We start from the raw sequence: 26,809 nt of genomic DNA, 5'->3' as shown, positions 1-26,809 counted from the left end.
TCTCGAGCCCCCAACAGCACTTTTTATTATGCCAAAATAACCAGAGTGACGGGAGAGTGACATTTTAGAAAACGTGCTTAACTCGGCAAGAAAATGCGATTTAGGCAAGAAAAATAAAAACGCACGTAAACATAAACCAAACGTTTCAGGTGGTCATTTCTTCATGTGGAATGATCAACTTGATACTCTCGAGCCCCCAACAGCACTTTTTATTATGCCAAAATAACCAGAGTGACGGGAGAGTGACATTTTAGAAAACGTGCTTAACTCGGCGAGAAAATGCGATTTTGGCAATAAAAATAAAAACGCGCGTAAAACATAAACCAAACGTTTCAGGTGGTCATTTCTTCATGTGGAATGATCAACTTGATACTAGAGTAATCATTGTGTTTTTTTTCTCACAGATTGATGTGACACATTCAAATGACACTGTTTCGATGCAACACCTTAATAATAATAAATAATAATAATAAATTATATTTATAACGCACTTTATATTCGGAGGAATCTCAAAGTGCTACATGGCAAGTAAAAACAAGAATAAAAAGCAAGGACAAGTATAAAACAACTGGACGACAACCAGGATATAAAAACAGAAATTACTGAAATGCCAAAGTAAAGAGGTGAGTTTTTAGTCCGGTTTTGAAAGAGTCAGCGGATTGGGGTGCTCTTAGGTGGTTGGGGAGGGAGTTCCACAGTGTGGGGGCTGCATGGCAGAAGGCCCGGTCGCCCATGGTGCGCAGCTTGGTGTTGGGGACATGGAGAAGGTGAGAATTGGATGAGCGGAGGTTTCGGGTGGCAGATTTGGGGGCAAGGAGTTCTTTGAGGTATGGGGGAGCATGTCCGAGGATGCACTGGTGAGTGAGGAGGGCGATCTTATAATTTATTCGAAATTTGATGGGGAGCCAGTGCAGAGAACGGAGGATGGGTGTGATGTGGTCGCTTTTCCGCACCCTCATCAGGATCCTAGCAGTGCAGTTTTGGATGTACTGGAGCCTCTGGAGGCTCTTGCTAGGGATCCCGATGAGGAGTGCGTTACAGTAGTCTAGCCTGGAGGAGACAATGAAGAGTACAAATCCCAAATGTAAATGATTTAAAATTGTTGTTGGAAAAAAAACCACCTTGGAAATCCAAAGACACCTCCATGACAACAGGATGCATTGCAAACACTTTATTACACAAATAACATTGTTACTAAAATAGTACCTTTGCAGCAAAACCAGTGTTACAATAAATATCAGTTCACATGTGACTGCAACATCCTATATCTATGGCATGCTTTTAATACATTAATCTTTCAAATGAAGCAGACAGACATGTATTTGGTGGACGGAAATGTCGCTGCCAAAGAGAACACACAGGGAAACCGTTTTCCCTTGCTTGTTTAGTTTTTTTTCTTCAAATTTAAACAAATTTAGAAGTATGTCAGTTCAAGCCAAAATTATTTATTTTCATTGCCTGTTTATTTTTAGCACATTGTCTGTGTTAGTACATCCAAATGAAATCAATTGCACTATTGATTACCGAGTACGTATGGCCTTCGATTTTGGCTTGCCAAGAATTCAGCGTATACCCCGCCTCTCACCCAATGTCAGCTGGGACAGGCTCCACCTCCCTCATGCCCTCAGTGATAAGTGGTATAGAAAATGGACTGATGGATTATTGAGTCAATAATTGAAATGAGAGTAACATAATCCTGGACACAGTGCTATAGATGAGGCAGTTCACCAGAGTCTGATTGACCAATTACATTCCCACAAAATAAAACATTTATGAGTAAATGTGTCATTTTTCCTCTAACGTGAAGAAAGAAAAAACAGTAAAGGAGTACAAGCTATAGTAGCAGCAGCAATTTTCCTCTTATAGTACATTTTGTAATGGCGGATGATGACAAAAGGCAAAATATGAAAAGGCACACAAAATTGTCGAAATGTGACTGACTCAAGCCGCGGATGTAAGTTGAATAGAAATATAATAATATATATAAGAATTATAATACACAAAGATATTTCTCATTGGAAGGATGTACTTTTACTGTTTAATCTTGCATTAAATTAAAAATATTAAGTCTTCTAAATCCAAACATTTTTGTATGCAATCCAACATCTCATGAAAAGCTTACAGGTCTAACAACACAAATTGTAGAACATTAAGTCAAAGCTCATGAGCAATTGGGAGAAAAAAAAAAGGTAACTGTTATTACCAAGCATATGTTTTTTGTTATCCTATCCTCATCTTGATGGAGCAAGCACAACAACCAGCATAAACACTTGTGCCATCTAAACCTCACTTAGTCTGGACGTATAAAACAAAACAGACAAACCACAATCTGGACATTTGGGAATTTATACTAATGAAGAGCCATGATATAAATGAAGTGGTATCCCTGAGCCATGTAGTATGTGGTTTTGTTTTTCTCCAACTGTGATCATATTTACCATCCGGATGTTTACATGCTCATCCTGGTTGTAATGCTGCAATAAAATGTCAAATATGTCTAATAATTCAATGTGAAAAACCTTTGGTTGACTTTAAAAAAACAACAGTACAAAAATCTAATTAAATGAAACTGTAGGAAATAATTTCACTGTAATTTGTTCAAATTGAGAATCCTAATTTACCATAAAAACACAGGCACGTTCAATTCAGATTAAATAAATTGATTTAAGTTATAGCAGACATTTTATTTACAACGCATACTTAAATATATAAACAACAAGGCATCTAACTCAAGAGTTATAATGATAAATGACATGCCATACACCCTGGCATTCTAAGCAGAAGGTTGTGGTGCTGTCCAAATTTCCTAAGAGGAGGATGGAGGCGGTGGGGGACGAGCCGAGTACTCTTCATTCTCAGACTCACTGCTCTCTTCGTTCCTTTCCTGGTCGCTGCCTTCAGTACTCAGTTGGTCAAAGCCCTGTCGACTGTAACCCTTATGGGAGGCAAAGAAGTTTCCAAGGTTCAGGCTGCCGACAGCTTTACCTGACCGCGGGGGGGATACACCACAAATAACATGATTACACCAAGAACACATTGAAACTTAATAACACCTTATAAATTGGATCAACAACTCTGCCTTTAAAAACATCTAAATCAGTCTGTAAAAAAAGGAAAAAAGTTGCATCATTTTAGTAATACTGAATTTTTCTTTGTACAAATGCCTCTCTCTAAGAATATTAGTCCCAATTGAGCTGCAATTGAGATTGAAAGGTGGCTGGGTTTGTTGGTTCATCAGAAAGCGTGGAATATGCCTGTACTATGAGCCATTTGGCCCTCTTGAATCATTTTTGGGTTGATGTGGTTTACCTCCACACCACTAGAGGGATTCTCTCGTATTAATTACTGAGAAGCCAATAAAACTTGGAGTGAATTACGACACAGGCGGGGTTGACAGGCGGAAATATTTTTCGATTGTGCCTAAATGCCAGAAAGCTACGAGATTGTACTGATCACCGTTGTGTTAAGAGTTATTTACAGTGTCAAGGAAAAGGAAAATAAACCTGCAAGTATCTTTTTATTTGTACCATCAGCAACAGAACTCTCCGCCTGCTTTTTTACGTGTTTTAAGTGCAAAGGCTCACGTCCTAACATTCAGCCATCAGCCCCCCGGAACCGACTATGCAGGGTTAGTCACTTCAATGCCCAAAATATACACAACTGATTCCTCTCAAACTGATTATAAGGGCTGCACATCTACCAAGAAACAACACATTCAATTTAGATTTTCATTAAAAGGTGTGGACACAATCACTTGATTTCACGTCACTATTAACATCCACTTGAAACACGGCCCTGTAAACCAGGTGGCTACCAGACTCAGCTACAGTTACTGTGCGGCTGGGAAATGTATGAATCACATCAAACACCTTTGTCAAGGTTTTCAAGCCCAATACAAAAAAAAAAAAAAGTGGAGAAGTGGAGAACGTGAAGAAAATACAGTGAAGAAGCTGCGGGTTCTGCACATAACAGCATATAGGTTAAAAATACAGTTTAAGATTAGGGGATGTTTGAGAATAATTGTCATTTTTCACACATGTCCTGAATATTGTTAAGTCACCTAAATGTTGAACAGAGGCTGAGGTCTACTGGAGTCAAATTCCTTGTTTGGCATGCCCTAACATGGCCAATAAACTTCTTGAATCTTGAAAAATGAGAGTGACACTACTTTGCAGATTTTCACCTATCGCGGGTGGTCTTGGAACCAATTATCCGCGATAAACGAGGGATTACTGTATATTGGATTTTACAGATATGGCCTAGGCTTCATGTTCTCCTCTCATAATATTTTGAAATTATTTCATCGAAGTAATTTGAACATGAAGACAGAAGAGCCTGGCTCGATTACATCCAATATGGCAGTAGATTTGACAGACAAAATGGAAGTGAGAACATTTCTGCAAAGGGGACAAGGACAACTGTGTTCTGTGTCAAAGCATTGATCCCAGTCAATGTGATGCTTTGAGCCAAAACGTCCTTTCATCAATGAGAGCGTTGAAGATTAAATGTTGCTGGGTCTTCCATCTCAAAAAAGATATCAAACACAACGCCCGGCAATGAAGTTGGGGCTCCATAAGAAGAATTTCAAAGACCTGCAGTGGCCGCGCAACTTTCCAGACATCAACCCGAGAAAATCTGATGAGGGAATTGCACAGCGACTGCAGAAGAGATCTGCATGGAGGAATAGGCCAAAATACCAAACAAACAGCGTGTCGATCTGGTGATAATCTATAGTAAATTCTGTAATTGCCCAAAAGTTATTAAAAAGCATGAAATTGAACTTCTGTTAGAGACTTATTTCACTCCATAATTTACAAATAAATTCTTTAAAAGTCTTAAAATGTCTGTCATGTGTCTCACAGTTGAAGGGTACTATGATGAAAATGACAGAACTCGCTCATCATTTTAAGTGGGAAAGCTTGAACAATTGGTGACTCAGTCAATTGTATATAAATATATATATACGTCAAAGGTTTTTCATAAGAATATTTCATCTTCATGTTTTAATTTTTGTCCCTTTTAATGTGCCTCAGCTGAGCGGTAATGTGGCGCCCTAGTTCCCTTTATTTACAGGCCGCCACATGTGAGAAATAACTTACCACTGATTTTTCCCAAAATCCCTCCAACAGCACTGGGCTCTGTTTTCACCTCATACCGGTCTGCAGATAGATCAAAGTTAAGAGTGAGTGAAAGAAACAATCTGGTAAAGCAGGTTGTGTGCACTGCAGAAACAACTTGCATGACAATTTAATCTATCTGTCATTATGTCCACTAGGTTACTTTGCTTTAGAAAAAAATAAAAAAATCACACTGAACATGAAACCCCTTTAACAGAGATAACCGCAGTGACATAATTGCCTTACTGTCATACTTACAGTTTTTCCTCCAGCAGATGAAGACTCCTACAGAGATAACAAGCAGAAGAGGGATGAGCAAGAGCACAGTGATGGCCACTGGTAGGAAACCTTGCTCTTTTTTTGGATGTGGAATAGTCTTTTTCTTCTCATTTTCTTGTGGCTTAAGATGTTGAGCCACATATGGCTTCTGTTTAACTGCTGCCGTCTTTGAGATGTTCTGCTCTGGAGTCACCTTGGTATGGATAAATGTCTCCATTTCTACACAAAAAAATAATGAAAGTAGGAAGTGTCGTTCATAAAGAAAACAAATGAGATTTGTATTTGTTCTATTTATTTTTTAAGCCGCATGTCTGTGATGTCTTTTTTATGTTTACTTGAGTACCGTAATTTTTGGACTAAAAGTTGCTCCGGAATATAGGTCGCATTAGCCATAAAATGCACAATAACGTGAAAAAAAAACATATATAAGTCGCTCCGGAGTAGTGGTCACATTTTGGGGGGAATTTATTTGACAAAATCCAACACCAAGAACAGACATGAACGAGCAACAACAGGCTAAACGATAGGTATGCTAACGTGACAAACACAAACGAAGAGCCGAGAACGGGTCTGACGTAACATTCAGTTATTCTAATAACCATTACATAAATAACACATTTATAAAACCATCTGTGTCACTCCATTAAATCCATCGGTCGAGAACAGGTCTGACGTAACATTCAGAGTTATTCGAATAACTATTACATAAATAACAAGTTTATAAAACCATCTGTGTCACTCCAATTCATTAAACCCATCGATCGTCCTTTATGTAAACAATGCCGCGTATGCACCGCATATGCGCCGCTGACGTCGGACTCGTAAGTTGCATTTCTAATTATTCCACATACCCATATAACGATATATAAAATATATTTCAAATAACTATCATATTAAAACAATATTATCAAACCATCTGTGTCACTCCAAATCATTAAATCCATCGATCAAATTCCTCGTCCTTTGTCAACAACGCCGCGCGTGCGCCCTGACGTCAGCCTCGTCGTTATTCCACAGATCTAGGATATAACTATATTGTAGCATTAACAAAGTCGACTTCCAGGTGTGCGGCAACGTGGGCTTCCATCTCCGGAGGTGGCATTTCCAGCCACGGAGGTGGAAGAGAGCTCTACAGAATAGGACCGGGCGTGCGTAAAAGCCATGTCCGAGCCCCATCCACCGTCCCCGGGCAGCCACCCGGCCGAGCGCCGGCCCCCGACTTCCATCCACGGAGGTGAAAGAGAGCTACGTAGAGTAGGACCGGACGTGCGGAAAAGCCCTAATAGTTTTTCAAGCCTTCTGTGTCACTCCAAATCATTAAATCCTTCAAACTCTTCGTCCTCCGTGTCACTTACAAACAAAACCGCTAATGATGCCGGTAGTACGTCATCTTCGTCATCCCGTGATCGAATCTTTGTCCTTTATATAAACAACCGCCGCGCCGCTGACGTCACTTGAAATTCAAATTACAGCAATCCCTTGCTACATCGCGGTTCGTTTATCACGGTTTCCCTAACTCTAACCCCCCCACCCAAACTAAGAAAAAAAACGCGATTTATAGTCCGAAAATTACGGTAGTCTTTTAAAGACACTGAAATTAGTTTGAACTGAAATGTTTAACCAAAATAAATATGCAAAAGAAAATCCAAAATCAGAAAGGGGGACAATGTTGTATGTATATATACACAGAGTGGCTTGCAAGAGTTTTCAGACTTTTTTTTCTCCACATTTGGTCACATTTTAGTCACAAACAAATGTATTTTATTGGTGTCTGGTGTAGTAGGCAAAGAGTGTGATTTCTCATTTTGACACAAAGTAGTGCATGATTTGGAAGTGCTTGGAAAATAGAACATTAAGCTATCCATTTTTGATACCGCTTTTTCTGTTTAGGGTCAACAGGGAGCTAAGTCTATCCAAAATGGTTTTAGGCAAAAGGAAGATGTCAAATGGTTGGAGCGGCAACCACTGAAATTTCAAGAAATGCCAATGACCCTGATGAATGATGGGAGCTGCCTTAACTTTTTGTTTCAAAATGTTTCCTGTCTAAGATAAAAAATATATGTATCGTATTTTCCAGACTATAAGGCGCACCTAAAAACCTAACGTTTTCTCAAAAGCCGACAGTGCGCCTTATGGTCCGGTGCACCTTATATATGGATCAATTGATGAATTTGTTGATCCATACTGGTTGTACACAGTGCTCTGCCAAAATGTTTCAGTACGTTTTAGTACGACTAGTAAATTACAAGGTCGTATCGCTTCCCAGCATTACGGCAAACGTGGTCAGGGGGCGTCACTGAATAGCTGTTGTACCTGTGAGGCTATTTCATTTAAAAAATATGGTGCTCCGTTAATGTTTTGAGTAAATTTACGGATCGATATGGAAGGGAAACATAGGTAAGCAGTACCAATGTGTTAGATCGAACTTTAGTCACTTCCGATCATTTTATAGGAGATCGTTTGAGAAACGCGATTGTTTACACTTTTCTGAAGCGTTTCATGGGAGTCTGCGAGCTGAGGCTCATGGGAGTTTGCGGGTGGTTAATGCTATAATGATAGATAAGCAGATGATAAGCAGTACCAATGCGTTAGATTGAACTTTAGTCAGTTCTGATCATTTTATAGGAGATAGTTTTAGAAACGCGATTGTTTACAGAGGGCTCATTGGTTATTGGCATCCTTGAGTACTAACAATTTGCATTGGCCCAGAATAAAAAAATATTGGTCAATTTCGATTCTTTAACAAACCAGGGCTTTGCAGCAGTATTTATAGGAATGTCCCAATACAATACAATAATGTCCCTCGCAATATGATACAGAGAGTGCAGCCTTGAGTATAAGCTAATTTTGATATCAATGTGATTTTAATTCAGCATGAATAATAACCTATTTTATTACATCTTAGAAAATGCACACAAAAAAACCCCAAAAACTAGAGAGAGGGGTGATTATTAACCTCAGATGTAGAAAACCTCAAGAGGTATGACTACTTTCAGAACGACATTTGCATAACAAGTATTGGTCGGACCAGGTCCAAACTTACCTTCAAGTTCTTGAACTTCAATACCAGCCTTCTTGACAGAACGATGTGCCTCTGGGATAGCAAACGAAATAATTAACAATGTCAATTAATGTGGAAGACAAAAAAGTAGAGTTGTGGTAAATGTAGTAGTACTTACTTTCAGCTGTAAATTTTAAAACAGTCAGGCTGGCTGCATCGCCCACAAAGACACTACCGTTTTTGGTTACAGCAATGTCGTGAGGCATTTTGAACTCCTGAAAATGAATTTAAATAAAATGTGAAACAAATACACTAAACTATATCAACACGGGTATAGCAGATCCAAAGCAGAATTATTAGGTTGCATATTATTTTCAAGTTGCTATTATCAACATTTTCTACTTGGGGACATTTTGTTTTGAGTTTGACCTTGAATTTGGTTTGCGGGTTTTAGCCCTGCAGTGCTCCTCATTGTGCTTCCCAATCAAGTATGTACGTACATTTCTGGTTTCAGTCAATGCTACCTTCAGAACTAAATGCTGCCAAAATTTGTATAACAGCATTGCTCTAAATTTTGTTGATAACGAAGCCAACAAGACTATCACTGGGAAGACAATAAATGCAATCAAAATAATTTGTGTCAAACTTTCAGGGATCACATACAGTGCAATTTAATATTACGTATGCTGGAGCAGTAAAATCATAGCATATTTAATAAAAACAAGTTATTTTCCCCTGGAGTTGGGACTCGAAGGCGAGCATCTGGTGGCCGGGCCTTCGCCCATGGGGCCCGGCCGGGCACAGTCCGAAAAGGAAACATGGGTCTCCCTTCTCAAGGGCTCACCACCTGTGGGAGGGGCCAAAGGTGTCGGGTGCAAAGAGAGCTGGGCACCCGGTATGCAGGATTTCACAAACCATTTGCTTGAGTGACTAATGATCAGCCCTTCGAACAGTATTATGGCTGGATAATCGGTGTTAATGAGGTTGTTGATATATAATAAAAGGACAGTGATGTTATATACTTAACTGTAATAATAAATCCAACAATTGATACATCCATAAATACATTTATGTGCGTAAAAAGGTTTGTTTACCCTTTTCTTTGGGGTGAAGGTATCCAGAATGTCCTTAGTTCCATAATTTATTGCAAAACCAGTTGGAGGAGTTAAGTTTTCAGACAGAGAGTTTCCATTTACTGCAAAGATTATGCCATCTTCACCTGCAGACAAGCACATTTAAAAGAAAATTTAAATTTCATACCGCAGTAGCTATCTTTGGACAAAAAAATAAGAAAGACACAAGTTCTATGAGAAAAATGCCGATTAGTATACCATCCCCCCACTCATAGCCCCTAAATGATAACAGGGTGCATATAAGAAAATAATTAGACACCGACTGGCTTACCCTGAGTGGCGCCACTCGTAATAATAATAATAAATTATATCTATAACGCACTTTATATTCGGAGGAATCTCAAAGTGCTACATGGCAAGTAAAAACAAGAATAAAAAGCAAGGACAAGTATAAAACAACTGGACGACAACCAGGATATAAAAACAGGAATTACAGAAATGCCAAAGTAAAGAGGTGAGTTTTAAGTCCGGTTTTGAAAGAGTCAGTGGATTGGGGTGCTCTTAGGTGGTCGGGGAGGGAGTTCCACAGTGTGGGGGCTGCATGGCAGAAGGCCCGGTCGCCCATGGTGCGCAGCTTGGTGTTGGGGACGTGGAGAAGGTGAGAATTGGATGAGCGGAGGCTTCGGGTGGCAGATTTGGGGGCAAGGAGTTCTTTGAGGTATGGGGGAGCATGTCCGAGGATGCACTGGTGAGTGAGGAGGGCGATCTTATAATTTATTCGAAATTTGATGGGGAGCCAGTGCAGAAAACGGAGGATGGGTGTGATGTGGTCGCTTTTCCGCACCCTCATCAGGATCGTAGCAGCGCTGTTTTGGATGTACTGGAGCCTCTGGAGGCTCTTGCTAGGGATCCCGATGAGGAGTGCGTTACAGTAGTCTAGCCTGGAGGAGACAAAGGCGTGGACAAGTTTCTCAGCATCTGTCAGGGTAAGTGTGGGGCGGAGTTTGGAAATGTTCCTGAGGTGGAAGAAGGAGGTTTTGCAGATGTGTTTTATGTGTGACTCTAGGTTGAGTTGAGAGTCCAGCATCACACCCAGGTCTGTGACAGTGGCTGAGAGGGGGATTGTGTGACCGGCGAATGAGATGCTTGTGATTGGGCAGGTATGGATCTGATGGGGAGTGCCAAATAACATGGCTTGGGTTTTATCGCTGTTGACTTGTAGGAAGCTGAGATTCATCCACGCCTTTATCTCCTCCAGACACAGTGAGAGGATGGATGAGGGAGATGGATGAGGCTGGGTTGCAGTGGGTGGGGGGTTGAGTTTGAGGTATAGCTGGGTGTCGTGCGCGTAACAATGATATGAGATGCCGAACTTCCTGATTATATTGCCAAGGGGTAGCATGTAGAAAATGAAGAGGGTAGGACCGAGTACAGATCCCTGGGGGACACCGGAGGTGACTGTGTGTGTCTGATTTTTTCCCTCCAAGGGAAACGTACTCGGTTCGGTTCGAGAGGTAGGACTGAAGCCAGGTTAGAGCAGTGCCAGAGAATCCAGTGGAGTGAAGTTGGTTGAGGAGGATATTGTGGTGGACGGCGTCAAATGCAGCGGACAGATCCAACAAAATGAGGAGTGATGAGGAGCCTGCTTCGGCAGCCATGAGAAGGTCGTTTCTGACCCTAACAAGGGCTGTTTCGGTGCTGTGGCCAGAGCGAAAACCGGATTGAAATTTCTCAGCGATGTTATTGCGGGTGAGATGGGCGTGAAGTTGGGCAGCTACCACTTTTTCCAGAACCTTGGAGAGAAACGGGAGGTTTGATATTGGCCTGTAGTTGGCAAGGTTGTCCGGGTCAAGCGAGGGTTTTTTGAGCAGGGGGGTAATAATGGCTGTTTTCAATGCAGGGGGTACAGAGCCAGACTGGAGTGAGAGGTTGATGACATTGGTTATTAGGGGACTGATGGCTGAGCTTTGATGTTTAATGAGGGCTGTGGGGAAACGGTCCAGGGCAAAGATTTGCCCAATCCTCTCGACCGGTGATGCGGAAATTATTATACATGCATTTATCACGTCGCGCCTGGACTACTATAATGCATTATTCTCTGGTCTTCCCAAGTCCATTATCAAAAGTCTACAGTTAGTACAAAATGCTGCTGCAAGGCTGCTCTCACGGACAAGAAAATTTGATCACATTACCCCAATATTAGCCAACTTACACTGGCTCCCGGTCCATTTAAGATGTGACTTCAAGGTTCTTCTATTAACCTATAAATCATTGCATGGCTTAGCGCCTTCATATCTCGTCGACTTAGTTGTTCCTTATGTTCTGTCTCGTAACGTTCGTTCGCAAAACGCTAGTCCTTTAGTGACACCGAGGGCCAAGAAAATGTCTGCAGGGGCTAGAGCATTTTCTATTCGGACTCCAGAGCTCTGGAATGCCCTACCAATGGATATTAGAACTGCTACCTCAGTAGAAAAATTTAAGACACGTTTAAAGACATATTTCTATGATATGGCCTGTAACTAACCTGTAGTGGCCGATTTGGCTGGAGTTTGTTTTTGCTCCCTCTCCCCGACCCCACTCCCCCCACCCCTCCCCGGCTGGGGAGGTGGTTCGGTGACACCCAAGCTGACAGCGGCTATCTAGATTCTCGTGGGCCAATTCAGCATGAGGGAACTGCAGCGGCTTACCCTCCTAGAGGACACTGCCAGGACAATCAAGGGCACCTCCGACAGCTCTTTGCTTTGGCCTGGACATCCACTTTTTAATTTCCATATTATGTATTTTATGTGCCCTCTTTGCATCCATTGCAGCCTAGTGATCCTGAAAGGGGGATCCATCCATCTGTGGTCCCTTCTCAAGGTTTCTCATTTTTCCCCTGGTAGGTTTTTTTTTAGTTTTTCCTTGCCCTTTTGGGAGCCCAAGATTACGGGATGCTTTGAGAATAATAGTCAATTGATTGTTTATGTGAAGCCCTTTGAGACTGCTTGTGATTTAGGGCTATACAAATAAACTTGACTTGACATTGTTGAGGCAGCCGATCGGAGCTGTGACCGGTACCGGTGCCTGTCGTGGCGGCAACCCCCGAACCCGCTGGTGGACATCGGCGGTAAGGAATGCCGTCAAGCTGAAGAAGGAGTCCTATCGGACCGTTTTGGCCTGCGGGATTCCAGAGAAAGCTGAAGAGTACCGGATGGCCAAGCGGAACGCGGGTTCGGCGGTTGCTGAGGAAAAAAACCCGGTCATGTCCCACCGGTAGGAGACCCCGGGGACGACCCAGGACGTGCTGGAGAGACTATGTCTCTCAGCTGGCCTGGGAATGCCTTGGGATCCCCCGGGATGAGCTGGATGAAGTGGCTGGGGAGAGGGAAGTCTGGGAGTCCCTCCTAAAGCTGCTGCCCCCGCGACCTGACCTGGATGGATGGATTTGTTATTTTGACTTCATTTATTTTCCACCTAATTTTGTGAATTATTTACCCATACAAATAATGTCAAATGTAGCCGAGATTCCCCCAAAAATATTATTCCGCCAAGGCAGAGGTCCCAGAATTGCTTTTTGGTTATAATAGTGGTCCCTTTTACAATATTAGTTTAAAATCCCTGATCTTTAGCACTTATAGCCTATCCCAGCAGACTTTGGGTAAAGGCGAAGTACAACCAGTGGTGCATATGAGACAAGAGACAAACATTTTCAGTTGCAGTAGTTACTGTCGATTAAGATCTGATACACAACTTACAAGACAGGGTTGTTATTTGAAGCTACCCATTATTTTTATATAAGCAAAAGTACAGGAACCACACTGGTGTGTTCTAATACATGATGTAAACAAATACCATTCAACTTCCACACTCACTTTTGTATTTGGATTTTACCGATGACGACGAGATTTTGACAACAGAAGAGAAATTGAAAAATCAGTCAACACAACCATTTGGAATGTCCTGAAGAGTAAGGGTGTAAAACATAAATCAAAAAAAGCTCGATGTCCCGGTTTGTGAACTCACCTCCAGCCGGACTGAAAGTGATGGCATAGACACTTTCACCAAACTCTTCTTTTTTAATTTCCTTAACAAACTCTCCAGTTTGAGCTATGAAGCACTGGATGCGTCCATTCTCCCGGTCAGCCACACACAATTCATTTTTCTCGGGCAGAAATGCAAGGCTATGTGGGATCTGGAACGGTGTACGCCTTCTCAGGTCTGATGAGCCTAGATGACAGGATTCTTAATGATTATCATGACATCACATCCTTTATTAAAGCCCAATCCACAGTCAAGGTACTTTACATAAGGACCATTTAAATGGGCAAGGTTTTAGCCCTGTTCCTGATGTGACGTGCCTTGGTAAATCTTTGTAAATCAAAGAAAGAAAACTGAAACTGACATAACCACAACAGGTCGCTCGCTATTGGTTGTGCTTAAATAGAGTCTCAGTACGATTTCTTTCAACTTGAATCCAGAATGATCTGGATAGAACATAATTTTAGTTTGTAAAATCCTCAATTTAGCCTTTTACTAGTATTTTGTTCTATTGATATTGTGATGTTCATGTTCTTACCAGCTCCCCACTCTGAAAGATATCTTCCATCAGCAGAAAATTTCAGTATCCTTGCATTACAGTAGCCATCAGACACAAAAATATTCCCAGTTTCATAATCTACTGCCACGTCAGTGGGCTGACAAAAATGGTTATGGTCACTTTCTGGTGTGAAAGCCTCTCCCAGAGACAGCAAGATTGTATCACTACCATCACTGCTCACTTTTAAGACCTAAGTGCAAGAGAGAGCATTTTATTGATTTCTTCTCCCAAAACTTTCCAATTTTTATTATTTGCAGAAAACTGTCAAAATAAAAACAATCTGATTCTATCAGTTTTGCTAGAATAACTACTTACTCTAAATGATAGCATAATAGTGTTATTCAAAGACAATATTTTACGTAAAACACACTTTGTCCTTTTTTATTCAGCTACATAAGCTATATATGTATATATATATTTTTATAGTTTTCATAGAAAAGCACAAAAGTTAAAGTACATCATATGTAAAACTAACACAAGAAGGTTAATAAAAAGTTTAAGCAAAACGTTTAAATGCTTTTACCTGGTGAAGAGCCACATCAGTTACCCAGTAGTTATTGTCCTTATCCGTCGTTATTCCATGAGGTAAGTAAAATCTGTAAAATTGCAGAAAAATAATTAACCTTTACAAAGTAATAAAATAAAAAGGAATAAAATAATACAAACATAATCAAAATAAGGATAAATTTATATATAGTACAGTGGAGCCTTGGTTTTTGAACATAATCCGTTCCAGAAGGCTGTTCGAGAAGTGAACTGTTCGAATTTTGAATCATATTTTCCCAATACAAATAATGGAAAAAAAAAAGAATCCGTTCCAAGACAAAAAAAAAACGCCTTTTTAAAGCATTTTTTCATTTGAGTATTTTTGTCTGATCGCGCAACTGCAGCACACCGCCAAACGCGCAACCGTAGCGCGTCGCCGACGGCGCAACTGCACCGCACTGGTTGCGTTATTGTGACAGAGCCGTCGCTGAAATTTAGAAAATATTTTTAAAGTCCTGATGTACTTTCCAAAATTTAAGTGGACCTCAGTGCGCAGGGAGCTTAATCTTGTCCGATCGCGCAACTGCAGCGCTCCGCCGAACGCGCAACCGTAGCGCGCCGCCGACCGCCGAACTGCACCGCGGTGGTCGCATTATTGTGACTGAGTGGGCGCTAAAATTGAAAAAATATTTTTAAAGTCCTCATGTACTTTCCAAAATTTAAGTGGACCTCAGTGCGCAGGGAGCTTAATTTGGTACGATTGCGCAACCGCAGCGCGCCGGGCGCTCACTGTCGCAATTCTTTAGGAGCGTCTTTGTGTTTTAGGGTACATTTAGGTTTACTGCTCTCACTTGCTTCCTTTGGAGGCATGATTGGAGTTGATGCAATCCTCAGAGTAATGAGAACGTAATAACGAACGGAGTCAGTTGGTATGCGGGTCCTCTCGGCTCATCTCGTGAGGTTCGACAACCGAATTTCATCCGACATCCGAAGCAAAAAATCTTGAATTTTTTGTTCGAATACCGATTTGTTCGAGAACCGGGACGTTCGAAAACCGAGGCTCCACTGTGTATGACATCTGAAACATATATATTATCCATCCATCCATCTTCTTCCGCTTATCCGGGGTCGGGTCGCGGGGGCAGCAGCTTTAGGAGGGACTCCCAGACTTACCTCTCCCCAGCCACATCATCCAGCTCATCCCGGGGGATCCCAAGGCGTTCCCAGGCAAGCTGAGAGACATAGTCTCTCCAGCGCGTCCTGGGTCGTTCCCGGGGTCTCCTACCGGTGGGACATGCCCGGAACACCTCCCCAGGAAGGCGTCCACGAGGCATCCTGATGAGATGCCCAAGCCACCTCATCTGGCTCCTCTTAACGTGGAGGAGCAGCGGCTGTACTCCGAGTCTCTCCCGGATGACCAAGCTTCTCACCCTATCGCTAAGGGAACTTCTCCACTTGGGGCAGGATCTCATCCTCGATCCAGAGAGGGCATTCCACCTTTTTCCGACTGAGGACCATGGACTCGGATTTGGAGGTGCTGACCCTCAACCTGACTGTTCACACTCGGCTGCGAACCACTCCAGTAAGAGCTGGAGATCACGGCCTGAAGAAGCCAACAGCACCACGTCATCTGCAAAAAGCAGAGACGTGATGCTGTGGTCCCCAAACCGGACCCTCTCAACGCCTCGGCTGCGCCTAGAAATTCTGTCCATAAAAATTATGAACAGAATCGGTGACAAAGGGCAGCCGTGGCGGAGTCCAACCCTTACTGGGAACGAATCCGACTTACTGCCGGAAATGCGGACCAAACTCTGGCATCGGTGATACAGGGACAGAACCGCCCTTATCAGTTGGCTCAGCACCCCGTACTCCCGAAGCACCCTCCACAGAGCCTTTCCGAGGGACACGGTCGAACGCCTTCTCCAAGTCCACAAAACACATGTGGACTGGTTGGGCGAACTCCCATGCACCCATGAGGATCCTGCCGAGGGTGTAGAGCTGGTCCACAGTTCCACGGCCAGGACGAAAGCCACACTGCTCCTCATGAATCCAAGGTATGACCTCCTGACGGACCCTCCTCTCCAGCACCCCTGAATAGACCTTACCAGGGAGGCTGAGGAGTGTGATTCCCCTGTAATTGGAACACACTCTCCGGTCCCCCTTCTTAAAGAGGGGAACTACCACCCCAGTCTGCCAATCTAGAGGCACCGTCCCCGATGTCCACGCAATGTTGTAGAGGTGTGTCAGCCATGACAGCCCCACAACATCCAGAGCCCTTAAGAACTCCGGGCAGATCTCATCCACGCCTGGGGCCTTCCCACCGAGAAGTTTTTTCACTACCTCAGTGACTTTGACCCCAGAGATTGGAGAGTCTGCCTCAGAGTCTCCAGGCCCTGCTTCCACAATGGAAGGCGTGTCGGTGGAATTGAGGAGGTCTTCGAAGTATTCTCCACACGACTCATGACATCCCGAGTTGAGGTCAGCAGCACGCCATCTCCACTGTAAACAGTGTTGACTGTGCACTGCTTCCCCCTCCCGAGACTTCGGAGCCAGTCTGCCAATCTAGAGGCACCGTCCCCGATGTCCACGCAATGTTGTAGAGGTGTGTCAGCCATGACAGCCCCACAACATCCAGAGCCCTTAAGAACTCCGGGCAGATCTCATCCACGCCTGGGGCCTTCCCACCGAGAAGTTTTTTCACTACCTCAGTGACTTTGACCCCAGAAATTGGAGAGTCTGCCTCAGAGTCTCCAGGCCCTGCTTCCACAATGGAAGGCGTGTCGGTGGAATTGAGGAGGTCTTCGTATTCTCCACACGACTCATGACATCCCGAGTTGAGGTCAGCAGCACGCCATCTCCACTGTAGACAGTGTTGACTGTGCACTGCTTCCCCCTCCCGAGACGCCGAATGGTGGACCAGAATTTCCTTGAAGCCATCCGGAAGTCATTCTCCATGGCCTTGCCAAACTCCTCCCACGCCCGGGTTTTTGCCTCAGCAACCGCCGAAGCCGCGTTCCGCTTGGCCATCAGGTACCTGTCAGCTGCCTCCGGAGTCCTGCAGGCCAAAACGGCCCGATAGGACTCCTTCTTCAGCTTGACGGCATCCCTTACCGCCGGTGTCCACCAGCGGGTTTGGGGATTGCCGCCACGACAGGCACCAACGACCTTACGGCCACAGCTCTGGTCGGCTGCCTCAACAATGGAGGCGCGGAACATGGTCATCTCGGACTCAACGTCCCCCGCCTCCCTCGGGACGTGGGAACAGCTCTGTCGGAGGTGGAAGTTGAAGCTCTTCAGCTCTTCAACTCTTCAGATGGTGATCAGTTGACAGCTCCGCTCCTCTCTTCACCCGAGTGTACAAAACATGCGGCCGCAAATCCGATGACACGACTACAAAGTCGATCATCGAACCACGGCCTCGGGTGTCCTGGTGCCAAGTGCAAACATGGACACCCTTATGTGTTGCGACGGTAGACAAACGGCTGGCCGTTTGTCTACCGTCGATCATCGGACACGGAAGTATGGCTGCGGAACAAGAGGTTTGTACTGCTTCGTGCACCAACTGCACCCTTCTTTTAGAGAGGTTGTCCCTGCTAGAGGGACGTGTCCGCCAGTTAGAGCAGAATAGTGCGATAACAGTAGATGTGGCGGACACAGTCGCGGACTGTAGTCAGCCCGCTAGCCCCGTTAGCATTAGCCCCAAGCGGCTTGCTAATCGCGATGAGCCAGGTAAGACGCATAGCCGTCCAAAGTCATCTCGGTCTACTGGCCCTCGCACCTTGGTCATAGGTGACTCCATTACCCGAAATATCACGCTTAAAAATCCAGCCACGGTAATGTGTATTCCTGGGGGCAGAGCACCCGACATAGAAGCTAATCTTAGGGAGCTGACTCGCAATAGGACTAGTCAACAGCGTAGTTCCAACAACACTAGCTACTCTGATATAGTGATACACGTCGGCGCCAATGATGTTAGGATGAGGCAATCTGAGATCACAAAGAGAAACATAGCGAGGACTTGTGATCTCGCCAGAAAGATGAGTCGGCATCGAGTATTTGTCTCTGGCCCCCTGCCTGGGAGAGGCTCTGATGAGAGGTTTAGTAGATTAGTCTCCCTTAATCGATGGATGGCTGGGTTCTGTAAAAAGCAGGGACTGTATTTCATAGATAACTGGCCCTCCTTCTGGGGCCGCCCCGACCTGCTGAGGAAGGACGGCCTTCATCCTAACCGTGAAGGCGCCTTCACTCTTTCTAGAAATATAGATTACTGTTTGAGCCACTCATGACAGGTCACCTTAGAGCAGGCCGGAACACAGGTGATTAGACCACCTGTCAGGATGGCTTTGGAGTCAGTTAAGTTAAAGTTAACTAGCGCTAGGCTAGACTTCCAGCATGCACATAGCTCCTTGTGTAGACTAAAGCGTAACAGTTTGAATAGTGCTACAGTTCACATGATCGCGCTTTCTACTGAGGTGGCAGACAAATCCAAAAGCTCCACCCCGACCAGTATAGCTGATGATATGGTGACTGTTTCAGATAATATTACGTGTGTACCAAATATTTACTATCAAATTCCTACGGTCGTATCGTCCCACCGCGCGAATAAACAATTGAGAGGTGATGTCAGGCCTAGAGAACACAACCTCACTTTCATTTCGTTCAAAACTCCTCCGATAAATACAAACCCTGACCAACCGATTACACTTAAACTTGGTTTTATGAATATTAGATCGCTTCATACAAAAGCGGTTCTCGTTAATGACCTCATCACGGAACATAATCTAAATATATTTGGTCTTTGCGAGACCTGGTTAAAACCTAATGACCTGCTACCGCTTAATGAGGCCTCGCCTCCAAATTTTGTGAGCTCGCATGTGGCGCGTCCTCGAAAAAAGGGTGGGGGTGTTGCCCTCATCTCAAATTCCGATCTTAGATTTACGCCTCGTTCGATTAACATATTTAAAACATTTGAAGTTCTCACTGTCCGATCCACCGCTTTACCGTCATTTTATCTTGCTGTTATTTACCGTCCACCTGGGGCTTACGCTAGCTTCCTGGATGAATTTTCAGAATTCGCGGCTGATCTAGTGACAAACGCTAATATAATAATCATGGGCGATTTTAACGTCCACATGAATTTACCGTCAGAGCCACTTACTTCGGCGTTTCAGACTCTAATTGATACGTTTGGTTTTACGCAAGCCGTACAGGTAGCAACGCATAAGAATGGTAATACCTTAGATTTGGTATTATCCCGAGGACTGGCAACCTCTAATATAACAGTACTGCCTTACACTACTGTTTTGTCTGATCACTACTTAATAAAATTTGAAATTTTAGTTCTTAGTCAAAGACAAGAGAGCAATCAGAATTATAGCAGCCGTAATATTAACTCCATGACTGCGACTGCGCTATCTGGGCTACTGCCACCAGCAACTGCCGTATTGCCCTCATATACCGGCTCTATTGATAATCTTACAAATGAATTCAATGCTACATTGTTAAATGCCATTGATTCTGTGGCGCCGCTACGTCTAAAAACTCGCCGTAGACAGCCTACTCCGTGGTTCACAGATGAAACACGTTCGCTTAAACAATTAAGTAGAAAGCATGAGCGCAAATGGCGTTTAACCAAACTTGAGGTTTTCCATCAGGCATGGCGCGACAGCCTCCTGAAATATAAAGATGCGCTTATTTTAGCAAAAACTCGTTATTTTTTGCAGGTCATTAATCTCAATAAGAACAATCCTAAATACCTATTTGATACGGTGGCAAAGCTAACACTACGCCAGCCAACCCCCGATGGCTCCTTTCACTCGGCTGACGAGTTCATGAAATTTTTTGCTCGAAAGATTGAATCCATTAGGGATGAGATCAAGATGACCATTCCGATCACTCAGTTGGGACCGCCGATTACCGGCGCCGACGATCATGCAATAACCCTTTCAAATTTTAAAAGCGTGTCCCTCGAAAGGCTTTCACAATTAGTTAGTGCGGCTAAACAAACAACATGTTTACTTGACCCGCTTCCAACCGAACTATTTAAAGAATTATTTCAAATCTTAGGACCGTCCGTTTCAAATATAATTAATCTGTCTATCTCCTCTGGGATAGTGCCAACAGCCTTTAAAACCGCTATTATTAAACCGCTACTTAAGCGACCAAATCTTGACCCGGACTGTCTCAGTAACTATAGGCCAGTTTCAAATCTCCAATTCATAGCAAAATTGCTTGAAAAAGTAGTAGCGCAGCAGCTTATTGATTACATGGTCGCTAATAATCGATATGAATCTTTTCAGGCTGGGTTTAGAGCTAATCATTCCACTGAGACAGCACTTGCTAAAGTGACTAATGATCTCCTCTTAGCTATGGATTCAAATACTTCATCGGTATTGTTACTACTCGATCTTAGTGCTGCCTTCGACACTGTTGACTTCAATATTTTACTAGAGCGTCTTAAAGGTAGTGTTGGTATTTCGGGGTCAGCACTAGGCTGGTTTCATTCGTATCTATCGGACAGGACGCACCGTGTGGTCCATGGCAATGCGTCCTCTGAGCTCCATAAAGTTACGTGTGGTGTCCCACAGGGATCGGTACTAGGACCAATTCTATTTAATATTTATATGACTCCGCTTGGGAACATAATACGTAAATATAATATTAGCTTTCAATGTTACGCGGATGACACCCAATTATATATGCCATTATCAATGACAGATCCGTGGGACTGTTGTAATCTTGAGGCATGCCTTGCGGAGATCAAGCAATGGATGTCTCTCAACTTCCTTCGTCTGAACCCAGATAAAACTGAAATGTTGATAATTGGTCCAGCTCGTTATCAACATCTATTTAAGGAAACCGCTATAACTCTAGATAACCGTACTATCACTCAGAGTGATACTGTAACTAATCTCGGGGTAATATTTGACCAAACGCTCTCCTTTCAAAAGCACATTAAGAATATAACCAGAATAGCATTTTTTCACCTTCGTAATATTGCTAAGATTCGCCCAATCCTCTCGACCGGTGATGCCGAAATTATTATACATGCATTTATCACGTCGCGCCTGGACTACTGTAATGCATTATTCTCTGGTCTTCCCAAGTCCAGCATCAAAAGTCTACAGTTAGTACAAAATGCTGCTGCAAGGCTGCTCTCACGGACAAGAAAATTTGATCACATTACCCCAATATTAGCCAATTTACACTGGCTCCCGGTCCATTTAAGATGTGACTTCAAGGTTCTTCTATTAACCTATCCTAACCTTCATATTTCGTCGACTTAGTTTTTCCTTATGTTCCGTCTCGTAACCTTCGTTCGCAAAACGCTAGTCTTTTAGTGACACCGAGGGCCAAGAAAATGTCTGCAGGGGCTAGAGCATTTTCTATTCGGGCTCCAGAGCTCTGGAATGCCCTGCCAATGGATATTAGAACTGCTACCTCAGTAGAAATATTTAAGACACGTTTAAAGACGTATTTCTATGATGTGGCCTTTAATTAACCTGTAGTAGCCGATTCGGCTGGAGTTTGTTTTTGCTCCCTCTCCCCGACCCCACTCCCCCCACCCCTCCCCGGCTGGGGAGGTGGTTAGGTGACACCCAAGCTGACAACGGCTATCTAGATTCTCGTGGACCAATTCAGCATGAGGGAACTGCAGCGGAATACCCTCCTAGAGGACACTGCCAGGACAATCGAAGGCACCTCCGACAACTCTTCGCTTTGGCCTGGACATCCACTTTTTGATTTCTATATTATGTATTTTATGTGCCCTCTTTGCATCCATTGCAGCCTGGTGATCCTGAAAGGGGGATCCTTCCATCTGTGGTCCCTTCTCAAGGTTTCTCATTTTTCCCCTGGTAGGGGTTTTTGAGTTTTTCCTTGCCCTTTTGGGAGCCCAAGATCAGGGGATGCTTTGAGAATAATTGTCAATTGATTGTCTATGTGAAGCCCTTTGAGACTGCTTGTGATTTAGGGCTATACAAATAAACTTGACTTGACTTGACTTGACATGTTTGAACATGGTGTTCATTATAGAAAATCCGTGTTGAGCACAGAAGTCCAATAATAGAACACCGCTCGGGTTCAGATCGCGGGGGCCGTTCCCCCCAATCATGCCCTTCCAGGTCTCACTGTCATTGCCCACGTGAGCATTGAAGTCACCCATCCACGGGGAGACAGAGTCGCTGTCTGCATTGAACGGGAGCAGGGCGTTTCCCGTTTAGAAATTGGCCATTGAAAAACACATAAGCCTTTATATGACCTATCATTTGTTTATTTAACACAAGTCGGTAATAAAAATAGAGGGGAACCAGTATTTTTACTCTTGTGTGTCCAGTGTAAAATATTCGTTTGACTGTGTGTCAGCCTTAGGACTGGTGTACTTTCCTTTTCAGTCTGAGAATAATCTGGGACAGCATCTCGCATCCACTTGACCCAAAACATGATCGGAAGAATCTTACTAAATATTGTTTTAAGTCTCAGTATGACTTACATATTTCTTCCAGAAGCCTTGAGGATGTTTCCATTCTCTGTGTTAACAACCAAAATAGTGGACTGTTGAATAGGGCCAAGGAACCTCTGCTGATACATAGCCTGGGTGTCAAAAGAACTAAAAATAAGATGGACAAAAAACATATCAGTTTCATAGATTCTTCACATGACAGTATTAATATTTGCTTCCAAAGGTTCTTGTCAGTGTTCATTCAGTCTCAAATGTTCATCTGTACAAGGGAATTTTGAACATGTTCAAAATTTTCCTGGAACATAAAACCCCCCACTAAACTGTTGGTGCACATTTTTGATGAACCCTGTATGTGTATATAGCCTGTATAATATTAGTGGTGTCAGTTAATCGAGTTATTAACGTGTTTAATCCAACCCACTTTTAATGTCATTCATTTTTTTAATCATGCAATTAAGGCTTATTTTGGCCTAAGAAAACTTGTACTCTTTTCACGTACTGTTGCCACAAAAAAACTATAACACCTCACCGGATCTTGCGATCACGGAAATAAACGTCAAGTATACACCACAGTGGTGAAACTAGTCTTGGCTTGTGCAGACATTTCATCCGTTTTTAGAAATAAAAGCATCATGGCAAATGGTCTGTTCATTTTTTGGAAAGTCAAAAGCAGGGTTAATAGTTAATAGTTAAAAATAAACTTTAAAAATGGTTCGTTGCACTATGAGCCTGAGTCTTTTTTTACATTTCGTATGCATGATATATTTTTTTATATTGCCCAAATTGCCAATTCTTAGAATGGACCATAGAGGGGCTGTTTGTGTGACTTTTTATAAATTGAATCCAACTCAATAAAAAATGTGTCCGCATGAGAAAATCAATCCCCTTCATCGTCTTAAGGGTATATAAATTTGCTAGAAAAAAATGGATCAGGAAAAAATAAAGTGAAGGGATTTTTTACGAGATAAAACTTAATCACATTACTTAATAAAAAATGTGATCAATTGCAATATTTTAATTTCTTGACAGCACTAATATATTGCTTTTTTTTTTTTTTTTTTTTTTTTTTTTTACAAACTTACTCTGGTCCCCAGTGGTGATCACCTCTGTGGAAAATGACCAGATTGGAATCTGAGTCAATGGCAAGTCCTGACACCTGACCCAGCTGAAGAGAATTCTGTGGCCATAGTGGATCTTGCTCCAGATGGAGATCTAAACAAATAGTTACAATATGTAGACAGAATAAAATTACAGACATGAGGGACATTATTATTTTCTAGCTAGATAATAATAATAATAGTACTAAACGTTTTTCCTATAATGGGTTTTCTCAAGGTAACTGTTTTTTGGTTAATTAAAGACCCTAAATAGCCCATAGATGTACTGAGTGTGAATGGTTCATTGTCTCATGTCCTTTCCCTTGCAATGGACTGATGACAAGTCTCGGGTTACCCATCAACCTACTAAGGTCAAGCAAAATAAAAAAACAGCCTACCGTATTTTCTGGAAAACAAGTCACAATGTTTTTCATAGTTTGAGGGGGTGCGAGTTATACTCAGGAGCAACTTATGTGTGAAATTATTAACACATTATATAATTTCACATGTTATTTTCACACTTAACCGCATGAGGGTGCTCTAGGCCTGTGGAATAACTGGATTGGCAACTGACGATGAATCTGACATACGCCACGTAGAAGAGGAAGCTCTGCATTTTCTACTTCCGGGGTTTGCGGAGTTCTTTACAAGTTGGATTTAATGATTTGATTATGTTATAGTTATTTGATAAATACTGTATTTTTCGGACTAAAAGTCGCTCCGGAATATATAAATAAAATGCACAATAAAGTGGAAAAAAAACATATATAAGTCGCACCGGAGTATACATCGCATTTTGGGGGAAATTTATTTGACAAAATCCAACACCAAGAACAGACATGAACGAGCAACAACAGGCTAAACGATCATGTAAACAACAATATTATTAAACACTCTGTGTCACTCCAAATCATTAAATCCACCGATCGAATTCCTCCTTCTTTATGTAAACAACAGTGCGCAACAGTCACTCCAAGTCATTAAATCCCGTGATCGAATCCTTTGTCCTTAATGTAAACAATGCTGCGTGTGCGCCACACCGCTAACGTCATTTGAAGTTCAAATTACAGTAATCCCATGCTACATCGCGGTTCGTTTATCGCGGTTTCGCTACATTGCGGATTTTTTAATTTTGAAAATTGGTGAATTTCACATACAAGTCGCTCCTGAGTATGTCACCCCCCCACCCAAACTATGAAAAAAAAAACCGCGATTTATAGTCCGAAAAATACGGTAGTTTATATATAGTTATATAGGCCTGTGGAATAATTGGAACTGCAACAGACGATGAGTCTGACGTTAGCACCGCATCTACTTCCGGAGTCAGAAGAGTTGTTTATAAGTGACACAGAGGACAAAGACTTCGATGGATTTAATTATTTGGAGTGACACGGATGGTTTGCTAATCTTGTCAGCATGTTATTTATGCTATAGTTATTTGAATAACTCTTAATATGTTACGTCAGGCACGTTCTCAGTTCCTTGTTTATGTGTTTATGTAACGTTAGCATACCATACCGTTCAGCCTGTTGTTGCCTATTCTATTTTTATTTTAAATTGCCTTTCAGGATGTCATGTCTGTTCTTGGTGTTGGATTTTATCAAATACATTTCCCCCAAAAATGTGACCTATACACCAGTGCAACTTATATATGTATTTTCCTTCTTTATTATGCATTTTATGGCTTGTGCGACTTGTACTTTGGCGCAACTTAAAGTCCGGAAAATACGGTACTACTACTACTACTACTACTACAACTACTACTACCACTACTAATAATAATAATAATTCAAATAATCCTATTACAGAAAAAAACATGTTTAAAATCAAACCACAAAAGTGGAAAATTAACATGCAGTATCATAACATTCTCTTTATGAACCAGGCAGAGGAAAGATGAAAAAGGAAGGAAACGATAATGAACATCACGTACAGAAGAGACAAGAACTTTGATGTATAGCACAGTCTAGAGGATATGTTTGAATACTGCAAAAAGTATGACTCATTTTTCAAATTCCTACAACCATACACCTACCTTGTCTTTGAGACAGCAGTTTGCTTTTTGTCAGCTTGGGCACCGCCTCAAGCTGATGGAATTTGTGGATTCTGTCCCTCATCAAAACAGGATGCCTGTTGGTTTGGAGAGCTAGTGGAGCACGAGGAGAGACCAAGTTTTTCTTTTGTATTAAGCTATGAATCTGAGACACCAGCTCTGGCTGGACCCTCTGTATCTTACTGGGGTTGTACTTATGAATGTGTGCTACATCCTTGTTTTGGCCTAACAACTTGGACATTAGAGAATAGAGGTCACCTGCACAAACGGCAAAGGAAAGGAAATATAAAAAGATAAGAACAGAGGAAGCTTTGACACAGAAGCTTGTTTAGCTTTGCACAGAGGCAGAGGTGTTAGTCATCTGTTTAAAAAAAAATATTTTCAATTAATTGAAATGAGAAAATAATGCGTTAAAACAAATGTCAAATCAATAATTCAATTATTGCAATCAACAGAATTTAGAATCAACCTGACTGCATAACAAGTGCGATGCTGCAGCAACTTAAAGTCCTTTACAGGCAGACATTTCCTATTGCAGGTCATGAGGAAATTTATCATGTCCTATTTACTTAGAGAAAACCAGAGTAGATTCATGGGCCATTTACACAAAGGTTTTTAAACAAAAATAGAACAAACTTGACAAAACTGTCTCAAATTGGACCCACC

The 26,809-nt window shown here is 42.5% G+C and overlaps 1 protein-coding gene across 7 annotated transcripts in view; it reads right to left on the bottom strand.

The window, feature by feature from the left end:
* Positions 1-1,156: 1,156 nt before the first annotated feature.
* The window catches only part of pam (peptidylglycine alpha-amidating monooxygenase), a 52,612-nt gene continuing 26,959 nt past the window's right edge, over positions 1,157-26,809 (bottom strand). For 3 of the 7 annotated variants that reach the window (XM_085926031.1, XM_085926034.1, XM_085926032.1), the window contains 12 exons: positions 26,126-26,401; positions 24,076-24,205; positions 23,024-23,140; positions 14,570-14,642; positions 14,026-14,236; positions 13,473-13,676; positions 9,492-9,616; positions 8,576-8,672; positions 8,440-8,490; positions 5,376-5,615; positions 5,100-5,159; positions 1,157-2,985 (listed from right to left, as the gene is read on the bottom strand). In XM_085926031.1, coding sequence (XP_085782157.1) covers positions 2,807-2,985; positions 5,100-5,159; positions 5,376-5,615; positions 8,440-8,490; positions 8,576-8,672; positions 9,492-9,616; positions 13,473-13,676; positions 14,026-14,236; positions 14,570-14,642; positions 23,024-23,140; positions 24,076-24,205; positions 26,126-26,401 — 1,763 coding nt within the window. In that variant the 3' untranslated portion in view covers positions 1,157-2,806. The remainder of the gene's footprint in view (positions 2,986-5,099; positions 5,160-5,375; positions 5,616-8,439; positions 8,491-8,575; positions 8,673-9,491; positions 9,617-13,472; positions 13,677-14,025; positions 14,237-14,569; positions 14,643-23,023; positions 23,141-24,075; positions 24,206-26,125; positions 26,402-26,809) is intronic. The other 4 variants (XM_085926037.1, XM_085926038.1, XM_085926035.1 and 1 more) reach the window with 3 other exon arrangements.

This window comes from Syngnathus leptorhynchus, chromosome 12 (assembly GCF_054491065.1).
Source record: "Syngnathus leptorhynchus isolate UIUO chromosome 12, UIUO_Slep, whole genome shotgun sequence".
Lineage (NCBI taxonomy): Eukaryota > Metazoa > Chordata > Actinopteri > Syngnathiformes > Syngnathidae > Syngnathus > Syngnathus leptorhynchus.
The sequence above is the reverse complement of the archived record's forward strand: the minus strand, read 5'-3'. Positions and strand labels throughout refer to the sequence as shown.